A 27,801-nucleotide genomic window follows, 5' to 3' on the forward strand; every position below is an offset into this window, starting at 1 on the left:
CTTCACTGATTCCTTTTCCCTTTCATTCTCTTTTAGCATGCTTTTTTTGGGGGGGAAAGTGTGCCCCATTGCCCTGAAACAGCTGTTTGTTTCTGGCCTAGGTCACAGTCACAACAATTGGCTATGGAGACAAAGTTCCCCAGACGTGGATTGGGAAGACAATAGCTTCCTGCTTTTCAGTGTTTGCCATCTCCTTCTTCGCCCTGCCAGCCGTGAGTAGAACTTGAATCTCTCCACTAGAGGTGTGTCCACCTCTGGGAATGCCTCTGTGCATCACAGCAATAAACACATGCTTATTATTATTATTATTATTATTATTAATTATTTCGTTATTATTATTTCATCATTTATTGAAGTTACACAGTTCCACTGTTGATCTTCTCATTTTCAGATTTGTTGGAATAAATAGAAATCTGTCACTGTAGACATTGGAACATTCATTGTATAAAGTTGTTTATTAAATGTCTGTTTATTCCATGTGCTAAGTATTTGATTTTAGGTGTGTGAAGCCATATCCAAGCCTGACTGGTAATTTTGGTTATATTTAGGGTATTCTGGGCTCTGGTTTTGCCCTGAAAGTACAGCAGAAGCAACGGCAGAAGCATTTCAATAGACAAATCCCAGCTGCAGCTTCCCTCATTCAGGTAAGGCCACAACAGTAAAATACCTCAGAGTTTATTGGAGAGGGAGTGTAACCTGGAAGTTCAAGTTCTGAGGATCACCATTCCTAAATTTATTATAGATCTGTAACTTGTGTTTAACCACTTTGTCAGTTTGATCCACTTCAGTCAATGGAGAAAATGAAATAATTGCCTCTCCCTTTCTGGAAGCTGTACTAACTTGATATTCACAGGCTTAATGACACCAACTGGATGCAGTGAGTATATGTAGTGAAATACTTTAAAAAAAATTAATTATAATATTTAATTCACAACTTCCTTTTCATATTGTTTAGGTCCTGTGCATCTGCCAGATCCTGAGATGATGAATGTGTGTACAAATACATGAAAACCAGACCAGTTTTTAGAACAATCTCCCAGCACAACATTCTGTATGCTAATACAAAGAATCAAATAGCACTGTGCACAAATACCAAAGGTGACACAGTGCAGGAAAAGGAAACTGCAACATTCACTGTGGGGGATTCACTTTTATGAGGGTTGTTTGGGTTTGATTGATCTTTAATTTTTTTTTTTTTTTTCTGTGGGCAGGGTTTGATCCCAGCTCGTGGGGAGAGCATTGCAAGAGCACACTGTGTGATGAGTGTGAACATCCTGGTGCAAACTGCACCACCACGGTTGCATTTTACAGGAATGCTGTTTCCCTGGGCTGAAGGGTTGGGTTTGCAGCCAGATCTGCTTTCCAGGGCTGCTGCTGCACTGAGCTTCTTGCTTTGGGTTTTTTGCAGACCCTGTGGCGCTGCTATGCAGCAGAGAAATCCTGCACCTCCACAGCCACCTGGAAGATCTATGTGACATCTCCTGTGCAAAACCCCAAAAAGGCTCCAGCGCCATCTAGTCCTGGCCTGAGAAAACAGGTGACAGCCCTGGCAGGGCTCGCTGCTGCTTGCTTTGCCTTTTAAATCAGAATTAACTTGCCAAAAGCCTCGTGAAGCGAGGCACATGAAATATGTTTGTTTTCCTCCTGCCACAGCATGAATAGTTTAATTTTCCTTAAAAATATTCTGGAGGAACAAATGTCTTATAGCTAAATTTGCCTCGTTGGTCAGACAGGAACCACCTCTCAGTTGTTTCATCCCCTTTGGACTCTCCCACTTTCTCCCAGCACAAGGCAATGGGGCCACTTTCCCATTTTGCAGTTATTTCTCAAAGCAGTGCACACAGAAAGGAGACAGGCAGTTTAAAAATGGATGTTCCCCTTCAACTGGTGGCTGCCAGCAGCTACTGTTCCTTGAAGCACTCCCTGCTGCTTTTATCTCTTTCAGGATGAGCAGTGTTTGTCCCCAAAGGTGAAATTGCCCAAACAAGAGCTCTGCAGCAGCTCCAGCTCAGGAGTTTCCCAAAGGATTGAGGGCTGCAGTGGGATCCCCTGGTGCCTGTTTCCCAGGGAAAAAGGGCTGCACAATTCCCCCATGGCACATGGAGGGAGCTGAAACAGCCTCTTCCGTGTGCATGTCTGAGTTTGAGTGTTGGAGCAGTGTGACCTTGCTTTGTCACAGCTGGGGACAGAAAATACAGGAGGAAAGGGGTGAAGCTGAAGTAAGAGTGCTTTGTGAATGCTGCTGAACAGCAAGCAATCCATGGCTGGAGAGCTGGAGAAAAAAAATAGTATTTTCTCCCAGTTTTCTCTAGTGAGAGGGATTTCCATAATTTCTTATTTATCTTAACCTCCCTGTGACCTGTGAGCCCTCATTTTAGAACATGAGGAAAGGAATGGTTCTTTCACCTCTTACCAAAGATCATCTCTTGTTCTTTCTTTGTAACATCTTATTTTAAGGACTCAAATATATTTTGATAATTTTGTGCATGTTGTAGCATTTTGCTCTCCAGAGGATTCCCAGTTTGTTTTCCTGTAATCTTTGTTTTTAGAAGTATTTTGATGCATGTTAGTGCATCCACTGTCCACAATTAATGCCCATTTCTACCATTTTTCCCCCATTTAATTTTGAACATGCATGTGTTTAACTGCTGCAGAGCTGAACAGAAGAACAAATTCCAAAAGTCTGAATTTAGATCAAAACAAAGTAAGAATTGTCTTTACTTAGCTCAAGTAGCCTTGTCCCATTTGTGAATATGTTGACCCTGCAGCTCTTTGTGTTTATCCAAACCTTCATTTTTCATTTTTAAATATCAGTTGCAGGGAGTTTATTAGGTTGTATTTAGGCTTCCAAAATGAGGAGAACTATGTGGAGACAGGAGGGAGGATTTCTCTTCTCCTGATGTGCCTAATTTAACCTTTTTGGCAAAAGGTGAAGTTTTCTTTAGTTGCAAAGGCAGCACAAGGCCTAGTTCACAGTTCAGAGTCTGTGGTCATGTTTAATCAGAGCTTTAGAAAGATGTTACAGACAAAGTATTATATGCTAAAGTCACTAGAATTTTGTATGCCTTGAGTTTTGGTCCCAATTGGAGAAATTTTACTAAAGATGTGCTTTTTCAGAATATTCTAGTTGCCTTCTGAGAATCAAATTGTTACCAGAGTTTAGTTGGTAATTCAGAATGAGACACTTTAAAACCACAAAGGTTGTAAGCTCTTCACTGAATTTCAGTGTCATTCTTTAAATAAAAAATGCATGATCTTAAGTGCATTCATTGTGGAGTGAAGCTCACATGTGCACTTTTCTGTGTTTGATAGCCTCTCCTGATATCATTCCATTCCCTCTCTCCCAGGCCAGAAGATGCAGAAGGAAAGGGAAGCTGGGCTGTGGCAATGGTTCTGCACCTGTAATAAACCCAGGAGGAAATTCCTTGGTTGTTCCCCAGATCACTTATGATCACATTGATGAACAAGAAGACAAAAAAGATGTAACTTTTTACATTGATGAACCCAAAGGTAATTGAATTATACTCAATTTATCATTTCTCAAGAGACAGTGTTACCAAGAATTGACTTGATGAGGGGAAACATTCCATGAAAAAACCAATTCCAAGCTAATCAGGAAATCAAGATGCCTCCAGCCAAGCAGGGTTGCATATCAAAACCAGGAGGACATGAATGAAAAGTCATTAATTCATATGGTGTGAATATCAAAAGAGCCTTTTTTGTTCACCATCAGTTAAGATGTTGGATACACTGTTCATTCTCCTTTTTTGAATTATTTCAGTGGTGGATGGAAAGTTTCCTCAGATCTACCCCACCTTTTAACTTTACCTTCTTTTACCTCTGAAGGAAGGAAAAATAAACCAGGAAAAATATTTCTCTTTTTTTAACATCACCCTCTTGAACACTGTGCAAACAAATTGTGGTAAGAAACACAAAATATTTTTATGCCCACATCAACCAAGAGGTTTTGATAAGTGGGTTTTTTCCTCTTGATTCATTTAAAATTTGGTGTGTTTATATAAATGATGGTTGTATTTCTACATGGGAACTGTCTGAGTTTCACTGCTGAATTAAGATACTTGCTTTGTTTGCAAAATACTTTTTTATAAAATTAAGTTTGTCATGGAAATGTGCATATAAAATGGTATTGTTTACTGTAAAAGAAGGTTTTCTGGAAAGCTAATTTTTCCACTATAGCGTTGATTTCCTTTGAGTGATGGGGTTGGGAATCTGTTCTGGATCTTGAGCTAAAGGGGGAATGTTTGCTCCTAGTCAGAGTTCTGTTCCATACCCAGAGGCACTGAAGCCTTGCCAAGGTTCCTGAGGCACCCAGAAGTGCTGGCACTGACCTCAGGTGTGTTCTGGGCACTGACCTCAGGTGTGTTCTGTGCACTGATCTGAGGTGTGTTCTGGGCACTGATCTGAGGTGTGTTCTGGGCACTGACCTCAGGTGTGTTCTGTGCACTGATCTGAGGTGTGTTCTGGGCACTGACCTCAGGTGTGTTCTGTGCACTGACCTCAGGTGTGTTCTGTGCACTGATCTCAGGTGTGTTCTGTGCACTGATCACTGACCTCAGGTGTGTTCTGGGCACTGACCTCAGGTGTGTTCTGGGCACTGATCTCAGGTGTGTTCTCTGAGGTTTAGGTAAGGCCTTCCTGTCTCTGCTAGAGCAGAACACCAGCTCAGGAGACAATTGCTGCTCTCACCCCACACTAAGGCTGATAGGAAGTGTCAGAGTGTGGCTGTGGTTTCTGTAATAAAGATTTCTTTAATAAACAGCACTTCATGTATTTTTGCCCCCCAAGAGAACATGTGGTGTCTCCTGAGCTGGACACAGTCAGAGGCAGCAGTTCCACTGGGTTGCCCTGGATTCCCAGAGCTGTTGCACTGTCAGTGTCACCTGTGTCACCCCTGCTGGAGCAGTGGATCCTGGCAGCTGGGCCATGCTGGGGCACATCTGTAAGGGACAGCAACATCTGGCTGCCCCAGGGCTTTGGACAGACCTTTCAGACCCTGCATGTCACTCCAGCCATGAAGTGCCCATGTGGAAGGGAAGGTTCTCCTTGCCCTGAGGGAAGTTTTCATTGCCCCTCCTGGTCTTCTCTGCATTTCCTAACCTTGTGTAAATCTCCTACCTGTCACTTTGAGCTCAGGTTGCTCTATTTTAATTTTTGCCTGGCATTTCCAGTGCTTTTAGGGTTCTGGGAGAGGGCAGGCAGGATATGATATTTATAACCAGAGTTTCTGCTTTACCTGCACATCTCAGAATGTTGTGTTCATTCCCAGGGTGGTGCAGCTTCCCTTGCTGAGCACGTGGAGCAGATTTTGCTGAGTTTTGGTGTTTTGGTGCTGTGATGTGAGGGATGGAAGCAGCAAAGTGGTGTGCAGCAGTCCTGGAGGTGTTGAGGTGTTGAGGGCTCTGCTGGCTGCACTCAGGACTCTGCCAGGGCAGGTTTGTTCACTAAAGCTGTGTTTTCTCCATGCTCAGAGTTAATCTGAGCAAAGCTCTGTGTCACAGGGAGTGAAAAGACAAGTCTCTATCTTTTTCTGCCTGACAGGAAAATGAAAGAATTTCCCCCACTTTTTCTGAACATGTTTTCTTCTTGTATTTTTATTATAGCTGGTCTAATTTATTCTTATTCTGAAAGACAGCCATGCATATTATTCCATTACCAATTAAATTTTATCTATTTTTCATTTCCTTTCACATTTTGCCTTAGCCAGTGTCAGGGTTAAATCACACTCAATTTGATTTTCCTGATTCATTCCTTCTGTTGCAAAGCTTCCAGGAATGTAGCTGGCAAACTCAATTGCTCAATTGACTGAACATTCTTGACACCTCTCAAAAGTTTAAATCTGATTTCTCTCAGTGAAGTTCTCCTTTGCCAGAATTAATAGGCTTCTATTCCTGGGAAGTGGAAGTCCTGGGCTTCAAGCCTGTAAATGGGGGCATTTTTTCCCTGTCAAAAAAAGCTGAAAGTAGAAAAGTCAGAGAGAATAATAATTCAAAAAAAGGTAATTGAAAGGAGCCATGCCAGCTTCTATTTGAGTGTTGCTGTAGTGGAATATTTTATTCATTGTTGGTGGGGCTGAATGTTCTGCAGATGATGGCAAAGTGCAAGGCTGAGTGAATCACTTTGTAGGGCTGAGCAGGAGCAGCAGAGCTGCTTCACACCAACTCCTGGCTGCTGCTCTGGGCAGGTGAGACACACAGACTGCAGGAGGCCTGAAGTGAAAGCCTGTCAGGAACAGGCAGCAGAGGAACAGTGGCACTAAGAAAATTCCTAGTCCTGGGCAGAAGTAGATAAAAATGTAGTTCAAATACCCTTGGAAAAGGAGACATTTACCTTAATTTAGGAATGGCATTAGGTGAACACACCTTTCTTCATTCAAATAAAGTTTTTCTTATGATATCTTGTTCATGTATCCACATCCACCCAGCATACTCTTGGCTTGCTCAAGCCTTGTTTAGGAGGCAAATCTTCCCAAGCTGGGCAAAAATGCTTTCCTTTTTTTTCTCTGAAGAAGGCTTGAGAAAAGGGAAACCTTATAAAGCAGAGATGATCAGCATCAAGGTTTCTGAGATACCTGTGTATGTGGAATAAAAACCCCATCTATTGGATAGTGCATAATACAGAAACAAGACCTTTCTTCACCAAAAATGGTGGAGTTTTGAAACAAACACTTGCTAACAGAAAAGGAAAATCATTCCTGACCTCTGCACTGTGCATTGGGGTTTGGGTGTGAGTGATGCAGAGTGCTCTGTCCATCCTTACAGGAAGGGAAAGGCCACAATAACAGTTTCTTTGTTTCAAGTCAAACCTCCCAAAATGAAGCTATTCAGAAGCTAATTAATAACAAACTAAAGCAAACATAGAGATATAGAAAGTTCTAGAAAATAACTGTGATGCTGAATCATAGAATGCCATTGTCATAGAATGGATTGGGTTGGAAGAGACCTTAAGGATAACAGAATCACAGAAGAGTTTGGGTTGGAAGGAATCTTGAAGCCATGGGCAGGAACACCTTTCCAGGCTGCTCCAAGCCCTGTCCAGCCTGGCCTTGGAAACTGCCAGGGATCCAGGGGCAGCACAGCTTCTCTGGGCACCCTGTGCCAGGGCCTCAAACCCTCACAGGGAACAGTTCCTTCCCAATATCGAATCCAAATACATCCTCTTTTAGTTTAAAACCATTCCCCTTGTCCTATCACTGTTTACCCATATAAAAAGTCCCTCCAGGGTATTTACAAGCTCCCCTTAGGTACTGGAAGGCTGAAATGAGATTTCCCCAGAGCCTTCTCCTCTCCAGCCTGAGCAAGCCCATCCCTCTCACCTGTCCCTGCAGCAGAGGTGGCTCCAGCCCTTGGAGCATCTTTGTGCCTCTCCAGTGCAGTTTTTTCCATGGCTATTGCTTCAGCTAAGGAATTATTTCATCCCAGCATGTCTGACCTCATATTTCCATGGGGTGATTAAAATCCTCCATGATTCCATCCTCACCTGGGATTACATCCATAAATACTCTCTAGTCCTGAAATTAATCTTTACCTGCACTCTTGCCTCTCATTGCACCTGATCCCCTGCAGCAGGGTCTGTCATTAGGCTGACAAGACATGTGCAAGGCCTCTTTGATGGCATCTTTAGTGTTCTGTAAGGTTTAAAAAAGACACTCAAGTATCAAGATGGCACTGAGGAGAGCAAGAGGAGTGGCAGATCACAGAGACTGATCCAGAAGGAAACAGCATTTTGGTGTAAATGGAATTTTCTACGTGCATTTTGAGTTTTCAGATATCCCCAATTCACTGCAATGCATCCTTCACAAAATGAACCAAATAGCTGTTTCATAATGCTTTTTATTAGGGAGGGGAAAAAATTATAGACATTTGAAAGTTTTTAGCCCTTGAAGGTCATCCTCCTGGGACAGCTGCAGCAGATGGAATATATTATTCTCTGTCAGCTGTTGTAGGTTGTATACACAACTCATTATTGTTAGATTTGTCAAAGTCACAACACTCTCACAGTGATAAATCTCTGCTGGGCTAAAAATAAAATTCCCTATTTATCACTGTGCTTTTTCTGTTTGCTTTTTGGAGTTTTTTCTATGCTGATCTATGTGAAGTTTAAAGCAAAACTGCACAAGAGTAACTTTTTATTAGGAGGGGGGAAAAAATGCAGTTTTCTCTGACCCCCTTACCTTTGTCAGCCCTCTCATCTAAAATATGCAGTGGTGTTGATGGTGATTTATTCTGGCTGTAAAGCCAGGGTGAATTCCAGCATTCCAGGTAATTCCAGGCAATTCCAGCATTCACCTGCCTGGCAGTTCCCAGAGGCTGCTGGCATTTCCCACTGGGAAAAGGAGCTGCTTTCCCTTCGTGGTGCAGAGGGATTACAGTCTGCAGCACAGAAAAAGAAGCAAACATTTCAAATGCAGTGGATTCAGGGATTCCAGCACTGACAAGCTGGGAGAAAGGTGAGAAAGAGCACGTGGCCAAAATTAACAGAATAAAGCAAACAGCAAGGCTTTTGAGGGTCTGCATAGCTGTCAGTTGGTCTGAAAATCATAAATATGAAGCTATGCACCAAATTAGCATGAGAAAGCATCCAGATACCACAGTCCTGACAAATGTCATGCTCTTTAGAAGGTGAGCTCAGCAGATAGTGGTGGCTTTGCAGTGAGAATTTGTGGTCAGTGTAGAGCAGTTTCACTTCCCCATTTGTCTGTCAGTTCAGAAATTCTATTAATGGTATCTGCCTATGTGTAAGAATTGTGGAAACACAATTTTTAAATTTTTTTTGAAATCTTTACCAGCAAGCTTTCAGTCTTTACTGGTTCAGCCCTGGGTGAAAACCTCCAGTGAATTCTGTGGTTTATCCTTCATGGCCAAAGTGGCTGACAGGACTGGGGGTGGGGATGGGGCAAGGGGAGGTGCAGGAAGAGAACAGCTAACTCTGCCAAACCCACTCTTACTTCTGATTAAATCTGGCAGCTTTTGAGCTTTAAAAATTTATTTTTGTTCTGCATTTATTCCACTCCCTGTTGTGCCTGATTTAAGAGCAGGGTTTGGATCACTGGTCACACCAGACTCGAGCAGGGCCTCTGTGCCAGATGTTCCAGAGAGCACAGGAAGGTGTTTGCAGCTCCCTCACACTTTTTCTAGGCATTATCAGCACAGCAGTGGGGGAAAATACAATAATTATGAGTTGAAAAGGAGGGACACTGCAGGGTAGATGTTTTGTTGCCAAAAGGAATATTTGAGGTAACTGTTAAAATATCAAAATTGTAGAAAATTAGAGAAGCAAATAAATTGTATTCAAGTCAACATATTGGCTAATAACAAAACAGAGGCTGCTTTTTAAAGTGAGATTATAGATTGACCTGATGAATTGTCAAGTTTTTGGTAAGCTGTTTCACAGTACTGATGCAGCCCTGCTAACTTTTACTCTGGGATCCAGAATATTCATTTTCTTGCTGTGTGAGGCTGTGGGCAAGAGAAGGAAGGAAGAAAATCCAAGACCTGTCAGTGAAGTCAGGAATTTGGTCTCTCTTTTGTTATGTTTGAGGAATCAGCAGAACCTTCTCACTAACTACAGACCCTTGTGGGGTTTTCCTGACTTCTGTGTTGGAAGAATCTCTTACTCAGAGAGGTCTTCTGCAGCCTTGGTGCAGGAGGTTGGATAATACCATGGAAGCATTGACTTAGCCAGCCTTGGGGAAAAGAGGGGAATGAAAGAAGGATTTTTATGACTGGAAAGTCAATTAATAGATCAGGTGTGGTAGAAAGCAAGGTTAACTATTGTACTCAGTGTTCTTTGTAAGAAAGGGTAAACACACATTATAAAAGTAGAATTTAGTGCTAGAATAACTGAAATCTTGACCTAATCAGTCCAGATTGAATTGTTACAAAAAAGCATCAAATCCAATTTTTGTAATGTAGTAATTAAAAAGCTGCAACTATAGTAAAAATTCAATTAAAATTGTAAAAACTACTTCTAAAATTCTGCCTGGTTTTATTGGTATTTTTGCTTCTCCAGTTCCTGAGGTATAAATTGCTGCAGGAGGAAGAGGGGAAGAACACAATGAGCTGTTGACATCTCATGTCCTTAGCAGGGAGGAATATGATGTTTGTGGTGACAGTTTCTCCTTTCTCTGCTGGGATCCACTTGGGGTCACTGACAAATGTCTCCCAACACCCTTTTTCCTATTTCCTCATGGCAGCTCCAGGCTTTATCTGAATTTACCAAATTATGTTCCCCTTTATGTGTGTGAAAAAGCATTTTTTTTGTTCTCTGTTACCCTTACAGCCAGTTTTGTGCTGCTTCAGGACTGCTTTTGGTTTTAACTGACCATTAGTGAATTGTTTATAGTTTATAGCTGTGGAGTCTCCAGTGCCAAGCCTGTGCCACATCTCTTATCTCTTGTTCTCATCCTGTGTTTCCACTTCTCAGGGTCTCTCATATTCTGCCCAGCCTGTATTCCTGTAAACTCTGTCATTATTTGGTTGTAAATATCCCATCCTGCTAAAATAACTGCTGCAGATAGGCATGGTTGTGCAAGACAGAGATAAAGAGGAGTAAAACAAGATCCAAACACCTGCTCAGGGAGGGGAATTGCTGTCCCAGCTCAGCCAGGGCAGGGCAGGGAAGGTTTGCAAGAGCAGCAGAGAAACTTCATCCCCACTGCAAATTTAATAGCAGTGCTAATCCAGCCCAGGAGAACTTGGGAGACACAGGAGCTGCTTAGGGAATTCACATGGATATCCCAGGCTACAGCTTTTCCAAAACTTAGGGAAGGCAAGAATGATCTGGGTAGATTGTGAGCTTTTCCTCAACAACCTGAACTTGAGAGGAAAATCTTGCAGGATAAAAGTTTGGCTGAATGACCAACCATAAAGTGTAAACACAGTAATGGTGTCAGGAAACTGTGAATTGTTTTTTCCTGTCCCCTGAAAATTAACACTGAATTTGCTAAAGTTGACACTACAAACTGTGTCATTTGCTATTACTTGGCTAATGATTCAGTGAGGAGCAAATGCAGTAAGGACAGAAGAGAAAGGACTGGAAAAGATGCACAAGGCAGGTTGGTTTTAGTTCTCTGGGTTTGCAAAGCAAACAGCTGAGGAGTCAGGGAGTGACCAGAAGGAACCTGAGAGCCACTGAAAGGACAGCCAGGAGGCTGCTGAGGTGCAGGAGGATGGTTTAAAATACAAAATTTCGGTCCAGCTAGACCATCTACATTTGCTTGACATTGCAGGGTAAAAGCAGATGATATAGGGAATCTCAAGAGGTTATATATAAATGTATATAGATACCTAAATCTAAACAGGCTGCTGTGTAATTAGATGGAAGTGTAAATACTTAACTCTAAACAGATATCTGGTCTGAATCGATTTTCTGTGCCATAAGTGTTAATGTATAATCTAAACAGAAGTGTAAGCTGACACAGCTCAATAGATACATAAGGGGAAACACAGAAGTGTAAATTGAGATAAGGCTGAGTAGATGAGATGTAGTTGTAAATTCATGGATATGTAAATGGGTGTCTAAATAAATTAAAGAGAAAATAAATCTGAGTGAAAATAGGTGAGACACATGAAATATAGCTATTTCCCTGTTTGGAAATGTAAATGTCTCTGCTAGATGAAGTGTTAAAAAGAAAGAAAAGGCTGTTTTTAGGAAGGATCACCCTTGAAATCTCTTTTTTGTGCCTCTCCCCTTTACCCAGGTGCAGGGCTGGTGCTCTGGGCAGAGGAAGGAGGATGTATGAGGAGCTTCAAGGGTGATGCTTTTAATTAATATGAATGTGTAAAGCATAAGTAAAGTGGGATATAAGCACTAAAGGTACTTGGGACAAGGAGAGGTACAATCTTCCTGTCAGGAGCAGTCAGGAGGTGTTTTCAGGTTTGGATGTGGATTTCAACAGTGGGTCCTGAGAGAGGATAACAGTTCCTTCCCTTGTGAAGGAAAGCACTGAGTCCCTGTCCATCAACAGCTTTCTCTCCCATCACCTGCTGTGTGAGAGCAATCCCTGGATATATTCCATTTTGGAATTTGGCTCCAAGGGAGGGAGGAATTGAAGAGGAAAAAAAAAACCAACCCACAAAAAACCCACCCCCAATCAAACCAGGCAGTAGGAAGGAAATAGATAACAGGGAACATGAATTAGTCATGAGCAATCATGTCAGATGAAGTAGGTTTTGTTTTTTCTCTGATGTGGCAAATGTGCATTTTAAAGAGGAGATAAGCAGAAGATGATTTTAATACTGATTTTAGTCACCCTTTCCTGTATCATCTGTGTCTGTGCAGAAACACACAGCCTGGATTACAGCCTAGAAATCTGCTTTAGGCTGCTGTACAGTGGATGAAAACTTGCTGGAATATGATACTTCACAAAATATTTACCAGAGGTTCACTGCTGAAATGACAAATCTGTTTAGAGAGGTTTCTGCCTCAAATAAACTCCTCAGTGGTCCAGGCCATGGGTTAGAGTGAATTTTGTTCAATATGCACTTGGTAGTGACCTAGAAGTGGCTGAGAGCACTTGGGAAGGCAGCCTGGGAGCCTGGAAAGTCAAATTACTTTAATATTAAAATATTAAAAATTGTCCTGCAGCTTGTGCAGCAGGGAGTGGGGAGCTGATATATCAATTAAGGTTGTCTGGGTAAGCAGACTTTTTTCAAAGTCTGTGAAATGTGCTCTTAAAAGCACAGGTGAGGTTGTGCTACCCAGTTTGGATTTTTCTTACTGTGGTACTGAAGAATTCCATCTTTTTGCTAAGTTTCAGGGAGGTAGGAACAGCCTCACTGCAGTGTGAATGCAGAACACTGTGGTCTAAGGTGCCAAAAATCAAACTTTAAACAGCAGGAATTTAATTTCAACCTGCAAGGCACACATCCATGCAGTGCAGGGGATGAGAAAAGGGGACAGGAGAGGGGGAATCTCAAGAGGCATTGAGCCCAGCAGTGACACCCATACAAATGTGCTGCTGGGCACTGTCAGGTTGTCCATTGCACTTCCCTGGGGGCTGCAAGTGAAGGCATTTTTGAGCCAACATGGGAATTTTTTACTGAAGTGAGGAGCAGGGAATTATAAATGGGAATAAGGACAACTTTTTGCATTTCTTTCTCTTTGTGTGTGTGTCTGCTGGCTTTGTAAAAAAGCCCAGAACTGTCAGCTTTTGCCTCCAACCCTTTTCCCCAGAAGCAATGGGTTAAAGTGAGGATGTGGGGCAGTGACAGAGCTCTCCAGCATGTCATGGGCTCTGCTGGAATCCTCGTGCTGGTGCTCAGTTTGGATGCTCAGAGCTCATCCTGTGCTGGGGAGGGAGAGCTGAGTGACTCAGAATTCCTGGATTCTGTTCCTAATTCCCAGGGGGACCTCAGGCAGACAATTCCCTCTCTGTGCTTTGGTTGCATCATCTGCTGCACCAATAGAAATCTCATCTCTGCCCCAGAGATACTGAGAGTGCTGATTGTTTCTGCAGTGGTTTTGGGCTGACCCAGCATTGCAGAGGTGGAAATGCAATTAGTCAGTGCAGGATTAAACCTGAGTCTGCACAGTTGTTTATGCTGAGCATAAACAAGGAGGGGTGGTGATCAGGAATGGTGGCTTTTGCAAGAAAAGCTGATTGTTGCTTTTGCACCAGGAAATGTAGTGAATGCTCTGTGGGGAAAAGATGATGTGATTTAATCTAGAGTGTAAAGTTGCTTTTTAGCCACAAAAATTTGTTTCTTTCTGATGGAAATGACAAAACATTATTGTGGGAGATCAGGGCATCATGTCTAAAAAATTATGACCTTTTAAACTGGTTTTACTTAGATGGTGGAGTAGGAAATACATTTTTACTACTCCTTAAAATATACTTTTCATCTGAGTGAATGAATGTCTTGAAAAGCATGTATTTTGCTTATTTATGTTGTATGTCAGCTGGGAATGCTGAAAATATCCCATATTTAGAAGCAAAACAACCACTGCTTCTCTGGGAGTGCTGTGTCCATATACACTGCCTATTAGTTAAAAAATAAAGAAGACAAGACAAAAAGTAAAGTGTTCCCTTTATTTTGGTGTTGCTCCCTGTTGAAGTAGCCAGGTGTAACTCAGAAACAATTTACTTTGCATGATGTGTCTCTTTGCAGTCACAGACAATGCTTGGGAAATAAGTTTGATATATTTGCATGCATGCTGTCCTTTCCAGATTTTCCCAACCACCATGGGAATATTTGGAAAGAACTTGGAAGTTCTGTGCTTTGGAAATACTTCCTTGCCCCACTCAGAATAAATGCTGGGATGGAAAATCTGACCTGTCAGTCTGCTCAAGGATAAACACACACCAAATGTCTTTATTTCAGTTCAATCCTATCAGGTGTGGAAAACCCTCTGAATGGCTGAGGATAAATAGGAGACAAGCCTAAGACCTAAAACTTTGTTTCAACCTTTACATATGGTAAAAATTGTTTCTGCCCTGTTTGAAATGAGGTGTTGGGTCATAAAGGTGATGCCAGGCTTGCACTGATCTGGTTTAGTGACACTTTAATATTTCTTTTGTTTTACTTTGACTTCAGTGGACAGCAGTATATACAGTGAGTGGTTTAGGGTTTTCATTATTGGGGGATTTCAAAAGAATATTTGTTTGGGTTTTTTTTTTTTGGTTTTGAGCTTCTTCCTCTTAATTTTTATCTGCATAAAGCCTGACAGACTGGAGGTGAAAATAATTAATTGCTGTGGAGGATGTCCACAGCCTCTGTTAATATGAAAACCCAGGAAAAAAAGGTGCTGCATGCAGTGTCTGCCAGTTAGAGCCAGTCAGAACTCGAAGGGGATTTTTCATGACGATGGCAAAAAAGAAAAGCAGCTGCTTGTCATTTGCTTAACCTTGCTTGGGCTGAATTTAATCAGTGCAAAACATCTGGAACTGATTCCCCTTCAATTTTGGAGTGTCCAGTAATCTGCTGTGTCCACACAACTGGTGCACCTTTAGCACTGGAACACTTGGCTAAATCATGTTTTGCAATTTTGTTATCTTTTGGGAAGAAAAGAGGAAACAGCAGTAATTGCCTAATGAGCAAATATTTGCAGTGCTCTGCACAGGTTGCATCGTTGGTTGAGTTTGTGCAGCTGGTGAACTAAATGTATTGATCAGAGTGAATCCATTTCCAAGTAAGACTGTTTATTTGTATTGATTCAAATTGGGCCAAATTCTGAGCTGTTCAGCACTGCTTGACTGCAGCTGATGAAGCAATTTGACCTTGTTAGTTCTGTGAGAGAATGCAATGTTGAATTATGAGTAAATGTTGAGGTTGTAAAAAGCTTCTGCTGATTACCCTGGAGTGCTTTTTCTTAAAGGCTTAGTCTTTCCTGCAGAATTAGTGTGTTGGACTTTTATAAATAGCTATTGATACCTGCTTTGGGCTGACCTTTCTGTTAAATAAAACTCAAGTCTGACTTGGATAGTAATACTTGATAAAATGGAAACCATTGATAAAAAGCCACTCAGAATGGGATATATGGAAAAATAACAGGTATTTAAGCTATTTTTTGTGTAGACAATGCATTCCTTCTTAACAAGGGAAGTTGGCAAAACTCAAATATAATTTTATTTATTTTTTTCTATATAAATCCTGTTCACTTGCAGGAGAGCATTTATATTTTTAATAGAACCACTTTGGAAACCATGAGTGGAAAAAGCTCTTTATTCTTAGTGTTCTACTCTGGAGAATTTTGCAGTGAATACCCCAGGTGACCTGGCCATAATTTCTATGGGAATTTCTCTGGGGTGAGGCCTGTAGAGATGGGGGAGGTTGATGAATTACTGGGATATTTCTTCCTCTCTCTTTGCCCCCTTTAGGGAGTTCTGCTTTCCCTTCCATGCTCGTGTGGGTAAAAGTCCTTTATGGCACCTTCTCTTTTGTATTATGGAAAAATACAGGTGAGATTTGTTCTACCCAACACAACAGAAGAGTATCCAGTTTGGGCATACAGAGCAATGCTGATGGCTTTTAAAACAGTGTATTATTTTAATATTTTTGTCTTAAGCATCTGTAGTAGTGATAATCCACCATCAGGGAGAAAAAAAAACCTCCTGGGTTTCTTGTCTTTTGTTCCTGCTGTGGTCTGACCTGGACTTAATGTCCCCTGTAAAAGGAGAAATTTTTTTCCCCTTTGGGTAAGGTGAATTACGAGGAGAGCATCTGTACTACAATCCTGATAATAATTCTAGAATTCTGGCTTGCACCCAGCCTGCTCCTGGATCTGCTCTGACCCTTTGGGTCTGGTTGTGTTCCTTCAACTCCTACATTCTGCTGATTTCTCAGAACTTGAGTCCAGTCATTAAAAACCCAGCAGCCCTTAAGCAGCACAATGCCAGTATTTGTTGCTGGTGGTTTTTCCCACTGTTTGCTCTGGGGTGAATCAGCCATGGCATGATGACATCCATAATATCTATTCTATCCAATATCCAGAGCTGGTTGTGCTAACCCAACTGAGATCCTTTCAGGGCAGCTTGACCTGGATCTGTCCTAGATGAGTTTGTGCTGAATGAGCTGTCCTGGCCCCAGGGCAGCCCGAGATAAAGTCTGCTTTTGAGTTTCTCTTGCTGTTTCTGTGCAGGGCTCAGGTTGGCTCCTGTTCCCCTGCAAAAGAGAGAGGAGAGGGAAAGTACACTACATTTTGGGGTATGCAGGGGTGCAGCAGCTGAAGGCTTATGGGGTGAATTGAAAAAGCCTGGTAAGCAGAAAGCAGACAGAAAAAATACACTCAAACCTGCCTGATGATGACAAAGTGTGTTAAATAGGACTTCGTTGGTTTTTTTGGGTGGTTTTTTTTGTTGTTTTGGTTTTTTTCCTGTTTTGTTTTTTCTGCTGGAGAAATGGGATCTCTGGAGTTTCTGTGTTTCTAGTGAAGTAAGATCACATTGATAACACAGTTCACAGGTCAGATGAAAAAGGTCACTTCTACCTTCTAGAGATCTACCTAGGTAAGGTAGTGATGGCTTTTATGGGGTTTTTGCCTGGCAAAGACTTTCAACTTCTGTTATTTGCAGTTGTCTTCTTCTTAAGTCTCCTCAGAGGGGTAAAGATGTTCTTTGCTGGATAAATAAATGCATTATTATATGGCAGCCTTGGATGTGAACTGGCTGCAGTGGAAAGAGCCTGGGCTGAAATACTTCCTGGATTTCTCTTACAATTGGAGAGCAAAGCGATTTTAGTTGGAGTCAGTAAAGGCTGTTTCAGTAATCATTTCTAATAAACAAATTTGAACAAATTTATTGCTTGCTATTTGAAAGGATTTGATTCAGAATGAGGCTTCTGAAGGAGACTTCTGCTGCTTTCTGCTGCCCCTTTCATCTCCACATGTCCCCTGTCAGCCCTGAGGGGCTGTGGTGTTCCCATTCCATAGGGTGCAGTGACACATCCCCAGCTTTCCCCTTCCCTCCCCGAATTTAGCTGCTGCTGTGACTGGCCCAGGCAGTTGTTCTCCACATGAGATGGAACTGTCAGCGATTTTTCCAGTGTTTATCCTTTTAACTTCCCTGCCAGCTGCCTGAAGAAGCTGTGCTGGGGCAGATAGGGTGTCAGAGGAGTTTCTGTGCCATGCAGACCAAACCATCATCTCCACAGCCTTTGCAGAGGCAGAAATGCTCAGTGCTTTGCACTCACCCTGTGCTGCAGTCACTGGAACCTCAGCACACTGGAATTGCCTCTCAGAGGGGAAAGGACAATATCCCAGTGGGGCTCAGGGAGCAATGCAGCATTTAGAGCAAAGGCAGCTCACAAGGCACCAGTCTGGGGAGGTTTGGGAGGTGAACCCAATAACAAAATAGTGCTCAGAATGGGGAAATAACTGCAACATGAGCATCAGTGCAAGGAAGGGGGTGAGGGAGGTGGGGACAAGGCATTGATTTCTCCCTGTTCACCTGTAAACAAATCTCTGTATTACATTCAAATCCTTGAGTGGAACATTTGGTGTCCCTTGTGCTGCCCAGAGTCAGAACAGCAGTGACAATCTTGGCTCTCAGTGCTCTAGCATTGCAATAAAGGTCTTTGCATTCTCTTCCCCAGAGCAGTGATTTGCCTGTTGGGCTGTGCCTTCACTATTTCCAGTCTGTAACACCTTCCTCTAGGAGTTTATTTGAATGAAATTGATTTTATTTATATCCTACCTTTCTAGGGCTGTGACATGCTGCTTCCCTGGTGTTGCATTTTTTCCCCAAAATTAAAGTGCTGGAGGCAACTGCATGAGTTTTCCATTCACTGGGCAAGTGCTCATTCAGATCTGCATTAAAATCAGTGCAAACAAATTGGGATGTTTTCTTAATGGTGTAGAAGTGAATTATCATTCTGTCCACATTTAATAGAGATCCTCTACTATTAAGATTTACTTTAATTTACAGATTTTTTTTTCTGGTCAGTGTGGAACAGGCAGGTTGGTAAGAATGTTATATGTATTGAATTTGTGATTAACAGTAGTAAATAGGGAAATTGTTCTACAAGGATTCAGTTATGGCAGGGCAAGAACTGCATGGGACCAGCAAATAATTGTGGCACATTTCACTGTAATTACAGTAATTGGGCTTTGTGTTCTCCTGAGTCAAAACATTGACAACAACTCAGAAGATATTTCTATTTTTACTGTCACTGCAATTTGTATGCTTTGACCATTAACAGTCATGAAAAAATAAAAATGTTTTCAGACTGGTTTATTTTCTTTAATAGCCACACTGAAACTGTACTTCCTTGTTAAAATAAACACTTTCACTATAATGGCAGTTCTGAATCCCATAATGGAATGTAACTCTATATATTTATATTAGATGATACATTCCCTATGTGTAATTCTAAGAGTTTGTATGTGTTAAGAGCTCTCCCTGCAGAGCTAACAAGCTGCCAAATTACATTTCACTGACTATTAATTGTTTCACTTTAAGGTCAAGTTCTTCTTGTCCTTTAAAAAAAAAAAAAGGCAAGCAGTGAAGAAGGATCACTTTCAAAGCTATTTTTCTCTTCTTTTCCCTCACTCTTATGGCTGTATATTTTGTTCTTCAGCATACCTGAATGAACAGTCAAGTATTTCCAGCCTTAAAAAGTTAAATGCATTAGTATTGGTGACTTGAATTTGGTCCTGGAGAGCTGATCTCTGAACATATTCACAAGGTGTAGATGGTATCTCCTGCTCAAAAACATGTTAAAAATACTTGTGGGCACAAGGATTGTGTCAGATAAGCAAAAGAAACAGAGTAAGTCTCAAGAGAATTAAAAAATGCTTTTCAAAATTGCAATGAGTCAAAGTAGTTTGCTGTAGAATATTGAAAAGCTCTGCTTTCTTGGAGATATTTGAATACAACTTGTCCTGTGAGATGTTTTCCCAGTGGTGTCCTGGTCACTGTTGGGACTCAGATGATCATGAAAACATCTCATTGTTGGGTTTTTCCTTCTCTCCATATCCTCCTGCTGCTGCCATGAGGCACAGCTTAATAGCTGTTAATCAATATATCTCCTGTGCAGCTCACTCTGTGGCTATCTCTGATGGTTCTCTTCCTCAGCCAACGAGGAAAATGTGTTTTCCAGCCCTTTTGCCAGACCTTACCTCTATACCCTCCATATCAGCCACACAGACTTGAATGAGTTTGGAATTCTGCTTTTTTTGGGTATGTTTAGAAGAAACAGCTTTCTTAAGGCAAAAAAGACAGTATTTTTTTTTTCAGGAACAGAGCCCAGGAGAGAGGAAATGTTGAAACAAAGCTGGCCCTGGATTTTAAGAGATGGGAGGTTTCTGTGATTTGGGTTGAGAATGAGAAACTAGGATTCTAGGATACTAGAATTCTAGGATTCTAGAATCTAGGATTCAGTTATAGGCTTGCTGTTTGCCTGCTCTCCTTGTTTTGGGGCCTTTCTGAGACAAACCAGCATTCTGCAGTGCATGTTGGGCAATAATATGGATATTTTCTGCATGGCTGTGGATTGTATGTGGTCCAACTGCCTGGATTCTTCCCTCTCTGGCCTTCTCCCTTTCACAGAAAGGATTTGGCATTTCAGGAGTAAAAGGAACTCTGCCAGCCACAGATCTTTTTCCATGCCCATGGAAATGCTCTAAAAGCCTTGTGCTTCTTGCATCAAAACTTCTCTCTGTCCTTCTCAGCTGAAGATCCCAAAAGCTTTGGGTTGGAAGGGAACTTACACATCATGCAGTTCACATATTTATGATGCTGCAGAAAATGTTTGGTGTTTGTTGGGTTTTTTTTTGGTTTGGTTTGTAGTTTGTGGGATTTTTTTCTGGGTTTTGTTTTTGGTAAGTGTTACATCCTCCTTGTTTGCTACTTGTGAAAAGGATGTTCAGGCAGCTGGGCAGATAACACATCCTCAAGTGCATTCAAGAGTATGTTTAATTGTTTTCTCCCTGCGTGTTTCCCAGCACTGCATGCCTTTTCCCAGCTCTGCATGCCCTTGTGATTTCCAATAAGTGTTGGTATTTATTTACACCCCTGCTGTCCCTGCAGTGAGTGTCTGAGTTCAGGGGCTGTGAGGCTCTGTGGGACTTGGCCTGCAGGCTTATCTGCACAAAAGAATGTACAGCAAATAAAGGCAGCATTAGTGCATTTGGAGTGCTGATTGTTTCACATCAGATACACAGGAAAGCAGATGTTGGAGTTTATCTAAAACACTTGCAGCCCAATCTGTGACTGCAGCAGGAAGAGTGCTCAGCACTTTTAATGGAGTTAGCAACGTGTCTGCAGCAAATACAAATTTATTCTTATTCCTAATTCACCTTTTCAGATGCTCTTTTATTTCTGCTCTGCTAGAAAACCACTGCTGAATTAATTTTGGTGTGATTTTGCAGGTTTTTTGGGGTGCAAAATGCCATTTTTGTTTTCCCTGAATTTCCCTGAATTTGAATCAGCCACATCTAGAATGATAATAAATTTAGCTTCCTGAAATTAGGTACAGAAAGTAGTTTAGCTTTTTAAACTCCACTGGTCACTGGTAGCTCTAAGGGATGTGTCTGGAAAAATGAGAGTATGTGGCATTTGCAGATGGCTCACATTTGAGTGCATAGTAAGGATGGCAAATCACAGCTTCAGGTGCTCAGATTTATAAGAGTTTAAAATAAAACTAAAATAAAAATATCTTATTTACTGAGTACACTCCTGACACTACTGTAGCTTCCCACACTAATGAAGAAAAGCTCTTATAATATAACTTTGATAAAGAAATTATCCAGTCCATGCTAATTAGGTTTTGCTGTATTATTCCAACGTGACTCCTCAGAGGAGCTCAAATGCCATTTGCCTGCTGAGATGAGTGATATATAAAGCAAGTTGAGGAGGTTTTTAAAAGCAGGTTGGTGTTCAGGTGTCAAACACTCCCAGGCCTCTGGGCTTCCATCAGCTGTTAACTTCCCTTTATTTTTCTGAGGAAAGTAAGGATTTGGAAATGTCCCAGTCTAGACCCCAAACCAGTTTGCCTCTAGTGTCATACAGAAAAGGAATCTAAGGTTAGATAAAGCCAACCAGTGTTACAAAAAATATCTCTGGATTGTGGTTGGATGTGTTTATCATATGATTTTACCACTTTAGAAACAGCCACTGAAATTAAAAGTAGATGTGTATGAAACTTAGCTTTCTTTTTTTGCTGGTTGATTTATCTCTTGATCCATTTCAGGGATCCCTGGGTCTCTGGCATTCACTGGAATTTGTTGTGCTGGGGTAGATATTATTCTGTATTTTCAATTTGCTGCTTCCCACTCTACATGCTCTCAAAACATTATCTATTTTATGATGAAACAGGTACAACTTCTTCACCCTGTGAGTTTTAACACTTGGACAGGAGGGATTGCTCCTCTTCTTTTTCCTCTTCATATTTCCTTGCCTCCCCTGCTTAATACTCTGCAACATCAAATGTTGGGCATTAATTCCCATAAAGTCAGTTTGGACAAGGACATCTTATGAAAATAAATATAGAGAGGGAAGACAGAGTTGTTCTGGCTTGAGCTGCAGCTGTTACAAACTTCCATATGTAGTAGCTGGGCCTTACAACTTGGAGTTTTATTTCTGGAAAACATCACTGCCATGTGTTGAATGTGTTACAATGCTCCACATTTCCTCAAAGAGAAAGCACTATCCTGAATGATTATTGTGAATTACTTTATTGCTCAGGAGCTTATGGCTTCTTGACACTTAAAAAAAATAAATGTTCCATTTAGTGTGATTTTTGGGAATTTTGATTTATGACTAAACATTGCTGTCTAAATGAGTTTTGGAAGCTCAAGGAAAGTGAGTTACCTTCAGAAATTGAGTTGGTTTCAGAAAGTGTGTTTTGAGTAAGAAGATAACTTCTCACAATTCTGACAGCCACTCTAAGGACAGAAAATATTTAGAAAATACAATGTATTACATGGATTTACCATTAACATTAATTTAGGGACCAGAAAACATTATTAATGTGTTAATATTTTATAGCAGAACCATGTAGAATTAATGAGTGATAACAGCATTAAGGGAAATCAGCATTGACCAATGTTTATTACAGTTGCAAGGATTAAACAATTAGGGTTGCAAGGATAAACTCTGGTGATGGCTTTAATACTTCACAAAATGAGTATTTTTAATTGAGCCAAGTGGCTCTGAGAGTCATTGGGGATCTCATAATATCACCACCCAAATCTGATGAGCCTCAGAGCTGTGATTTCTGCTTTAACTTCATGTATAAGCACAGCACTTCCAAGAGCAGCTCTTTTTTCTCCTAATACTTTTGAGATAATTCTAATCTGGAACCAAGATGGCAAAAATTGTTCTGCCCATGGAAGCATGGGAGGGCAGAGGGGAAGCAGTGAGGCAGTCAGAGGTGTGACCCAAATACTTCATTTCATGGAGCTAAGTACACCAATTCCACCCAGCTGATAAAATTAACTGTGGAATATGTGTTACACAACTCCTGGTTGTATAAAATACAGAATCACATCCTTGAATTCTTCAAAATGCTCTCAGGAATGAAACATGTCCTCCCTGTGGGATGAGACTGCCATGGTAATCCCAGCTGGTGCGGCTGAATTTAGAAAGGCAGATTACATGCAGACTGCACAGGTATGGTGAAGTCAGCCCTGTACTGGATGGAAATGAGTTTTGGGGGTAGATCTTTATAAAACATTAGCTTTTACCATTTACAGGGCTAGCTGCACTTCTCTGATTTTTGCAGTGTCTTAGTGAGCTCCTTCACTGATTGGCCATTAGAGGTTCTCTAAATCTGGAATGCAATTTGTACCTTTGTTAGGCTTGGAGCATGAGCTCAGCTCCAGCCCAGCTCATTCCCTCCATGGTTATCCTGCAGAGCCAACCTGAGGCCTCCTGGCTCATGGGAGAAATTTTAAACACTGCTGACTGCAGTGACCAAAGAGCACTCTGGATTTGAGTATTCTGTTTGTATGATAACAGCATTTTAAAGAATGGCTTTAAAGCCATCAAAGCATGTGTGTCAAATGGTGTTGAGTGAGGAAAGGAAAGTCTGATTGTTTTTTTTGCCATGCCCACATTGATGGTTCAGAAATGGTGAATTTCTGTTCCCAGGAGAAAGCCCTCAAGCAGACAAACCTTCTGTTTGAAGCATGTATATGCATATATATATATATATTTGTATGGTGAACATTCTCAGCACTGACTTTACTGATTCTGACTAAACCCAAAGCTACATCTCACATTAGGATCATTTCTTTCACGTGCTGCACAGCACCCCAGGCCATGCTGAGAGCATGCAGATTTGTCTCTCTAACATATTCTGATTTCTCTGAATTATTTGTGCAGTGAGAAGGCGTCTGGAAGGACACAGCCAGGACATGTCACGGGCAAACAGCTTCACTGAGGACATGGACCTGCTGCCTGAGGAGTCACCTCTGCCAGCAGCCTCTGATGTGACACAGTGAGTGAGCAACAGCTCCTTACCTTGCTGCCTTTTTCAGCCTGGAAGTGAAACTTGAGATCATTTCAGTATAGGAGGTAATGTGAAAGTGGATATTTATTGGAGCTCCAGGGGCAGTTCTGGAAGAATATCCACAAAAGCCCAACCCTCACAGGGATGAATACAGTTTGATAGGTTTTAGGAAATTAGAATAGTTGATAAAAAGTACCAATTAGGAGGATAAGTGGTGATGCAATTGGTAGGAAATCATTTATTCCTCTTGATGTGGATGTCAGGTCCATAGAAACAGAATGATCTTGCAACTGAATATTGTTAAATCAATGATTTTTATGTTCTAAGCCTAATGACAGATGACATATTATCAAACATATTACTCAAATTTTAGCTTCTGAATATTTGTAAGAAACTTCAAATGCATAGAAAGCCCAAGGCCAGAAAGTATAGATGTAATTCTAAATGGAGCATAGCAGTTTTCACTTCTGTCACTGATCATCTCATTTTCTGTGTCAGCATTTCTACCTAGTAGGATGCATTCATTTAAGAGTTGCCCTGATTTTGAGCAGCAATGTGGTGTCTCATTATTTAAATAGTGAACTTTATTAGAGCAGCACAGAACATGATGTCTTTGTGGATCCTGGTTTAAACTCCCAATTCCAATGCAAACAATAAGCTGTTAACACTGTATTTGCCTGACGTGCACATCAGTATTAGAAATACTCAGAGTAATCATTTATCTTGTCTTTTGGCAGAAGTGTAAGCAGGTAAGTCTTGGTGTGTGCTGCACTTGCCTGGCTGTGTGAGCTTTCCAGAACAGCATGTCTTTTGCTTTTCACTTCATTAGGCCAACAAATTTTCATCCCCAAGCCATAAAAGCAGCAATGATTGGACAAAAACACTTCCAAGAGCAGAATTCAGCCAGAGGGGTGTGTGTGTTTTTGTATACACAGTGAGATTCCCAACCTGCAAAACAAGGGAAAACTTGGCTTTGCCATTGCAGTCCATGCCAGGATCCCACAGTGCTGACAGTTCCACGTGAGGCACTTTGTGAACTCAGTTTTGACTTGGTGCAGCTGCCAAAAGGGAAAGTTTTGTTTGCCTTCAGCAAGTGTTGTGAGCTACAGAATCACTGCTGCAGTGAACCTTTATTTCAAAGCCTGTGACTGGTCATTCTTTAAACTTCCTGTGTTGATTATTAAACATGATATTAAACATGACACTACAACTGCAATGTTCCAGGGTTGTTTTCTGTCATGGGAACAACAGGTGCTTGTGAGATATGCTCTGGAGGATGGATGATAGGAAAGATGCTCTCTGCCCCAGGCTTTGCTTTAGGCCACACTCTGTTCCAAATTCCCTTCCTGGTGTGGGCAGGGCAGACATGGTCCTGGGAGAGCAGAGCTCCTTCCCTTGAGCCTTGTCCCCTGAGCCAAACCTCTGTCACATCAATCTGCATAGGTGTGTGGAGCACATTCATGGCTCAGGAACTCAGGTGGGTTTTGCCAAGCAAGCCCCAGGCTGCCTGAAAACTGCTGCTGTTGTTGTTTGAGGTGATATTTGAGTGGCAGCAAAGCAGTTCAGTGGGTTGCAGCACTGCCCAGGTGTCAGAGGTGGATACATCCAGCAGTGGGACTCTGAGGTCAGAGGCCATGCAAGCTGGGAGAAGCTGAGCTGTCAGTAAAATCAAACAGCAAGCTTGGAAATCAAGCTTGAGAGAGCTTTCTGTAGAAACACAGCTGCTTTGGGTCCCTTGGATAGCTGGGATGATGTTTCTGGGGATCTCTGCACAAATGGGAACAACTCCTGAGCCAGGGGAGAAAAGCATCCCATTCAGTTTATAACTAACTCTGTGGCTGCCTGAAGCTCCTGCTGAGTATCTCTGGCCCAATCCCTCAGGGGCAAAAATCCTGAGCAGAGCTCTGTTTTCTGATGGCTTCTTCTGAGGTGTCCCAAGTTGAATAAGAATAATGTTGGTGGGGATTATTCAATTCTGACAGATTAAATAAATATGTTAATCAGTTGATGAGTAGTTCTGTTTTTAGCAATGCATGATTGGACTGCCTCATTGCCTGATGTAATTACTCACCTAATATTTCAAATTCTCTGATGAGCAGGCAGAAGGGAACTCCATCAGTGCATCACTGGAGTTCTGCAAGAGTGAAGGAGACAACTGAATAACTTCAAGCCTTAAATTTTTCTTTTGTTTTTTATCTCCATGTGGTTCTATGGTTAGGCAGATTGTGATGACAAGAACCCTTGGCCATGCCAATGTTTTCTGTCATACACACCAGAGTTAACCTTCCCTCAGGAAAGAGAGAATTTGGCCAATAGGCTGCACTGAAAGATGACACCAGCCTGGTCCCAGATAGCACAGTCTCAGGAAAAATACACACAGCACCAGCTTTAGAGGCAGACATCCTGTTTTTGTTTTTCAGAGCTCTGTGGTTTAAAGCTGTGATGTCTAAAGCTCTTTCCACTGTAAGGAAAAGCAAGAGTTAGAAATTCTGCATGTCAGCGTGGTTAAGCAGCTGCGGTTTTGTGCATTTTGTGGCTCCCTGGGGTCACCCAGAGGTGAATGCCAGCTGCTGCCCTGGCAGGGAGCAGGACAGGGCTCACCTCTGCAGGTGAGATCCACACACTGTGCCCACGGGATGTGGTGTTCCCTTGGGGAGCAGCTGAGCTGGAGCTGCAGCTGGAACTGTAGCTGGAACTGCAGCTGGAACTGCAGCTGGAGCTGCAGCTGGAGCTGCAGCCAGGGCAGTGAGAGCTCTACCTGCTCCCCACAGGGAAAGTGGGGCTGAATATCTTCTCATAGGGTGAAGAGCAAACCAGCACTGCTGTTCTTGGTGAAGGTCTGTCCACAACAGGGTCAGGCTGTGTTTAGGAATCGTGGATTTAATCCAATCCTGGCTGAAACAGTTCTGTGCAGAGGTTTAGGGAGCATTAAGGTGCTTGTGCTGCATTCCTGTGCAGCAGTGTGTGTGCTGTGCCTGTGAAAAATGCTCATTTTTTCTGTCTGAGCTCTTAAAGCAGTGCAGTAGAGGCACAGAGACTTGGATGTGGGAGCTGATATCCACTGCTGACATCCACTGCTCCCACCTCCTCCAGGTCTTTATCTCAATCTCATGGCACAAAACTGGCTCTTAGGTGGTACAAGGGAAATTTCACCTACAAAATTATTAGCAGGACAAGCCAGCAGTAGAATGTGGTTATTAAACAATCAAAGGAACCTGAGGAGGGGGAAAAGACAGATCTGAGGTGAGGCAATGGATGCAAAACAAAGCTCTTCTAACAGGAAACTGAGACCCCGAGGTGAGGGTGACTGAATGGCTCTGTCATCAGTCATCAGTGGTGAATCCTGATACAAAAAGAGCATCCCAAATTAATCCCACATTAATATTTATAGAATTAATTATAATATTATAATTATAATAATTAATAATAATTGATTAATAATAATTAATTCAGTGGTGAGCAGGACTGCTGTGAGGACTGAGGCTTGCTGAAGCTAGCAGGTTGGGTTATTTTTGTCTGCTGGTGGTTGTGCTCTCTCCAGGCTGCCTGCAAGCACAGCCCAGAGCTGTTCCCACCTCACTGAGCTGGGCTCTGCACAGACTGGGGATACCCTTAGCACTGCTGCTCACTGGGATGAAAAATCCAATTTGTGTTCAGAGGAGGATGCTTCATGGTTCATCTTGGAATCTAGCTTTTCTCTTTAAAAACAAGTTTAGGAGCAGTGTTGTTTTGGAGGTTTTTTTCTCTGGTTATATGATTGGCAGGTGTGAAATATGACTAATTTCCTTCCTTGCCCTCTAACACAGAAATTTTATACAAAGTGAATGTGACAAAAGGTAAAACTTACGCTAGGTCTGAAAGCTTGCTTTAGATGTGCTCAAAGAAAGTGGTT

General features: G+C 41.8%; 1 protein-coding gene across 2 annotated transcripts in view; it reads left to right on the plus strand.

The window, feature by feature from the left end:
• Positions 1-27,801, plus strand: part of LOC146442890 (potassium voltage-gated channel subfamily KQT member 1-like) — a 385,165-nt gene that overhangs the window by 40,686 nt on the left and 316,678 nt on the right. For both annotated transcript variants that reach the window (XM_085049705.1, XM_085049706.1), the window contains exons 8-12: positions 102-212; positions 549-644; positions 1,409-1,537; positions 3,348-3,510; positions 23,783-23,897. In XM_085049705.1, coding sequence (XP_084905831.1) covers positions 102-212; positions 549-644; positions 1,409-1,537; positions 3,348-3,510; positions 23,783-23,897 — 614 coding nt within the window. The remainder of the gene's footprint in view (positions 1-101; positions 213-548; positions 645-1,408; positions 1,538-3,347; positions 3,511-23,782; positions 23,898-27,801) is intronic.

The sequence above is a fragment of the Lichenostomus cassidix genome, chromosome 1Ab, assembly GCF_008360975.1.
Source record: "Lichenostomus cassidix isolate B80296 chromosome 1Ab, HeHo_3.0, whole genome shotgun sequence".
NCBI classification, from domain to species: Eukaryota; Metazoa; Chordata; class Aves; order Passeriformes; family Meliphagidae; genus Lichenostomus; species Lichenostomus cassidix.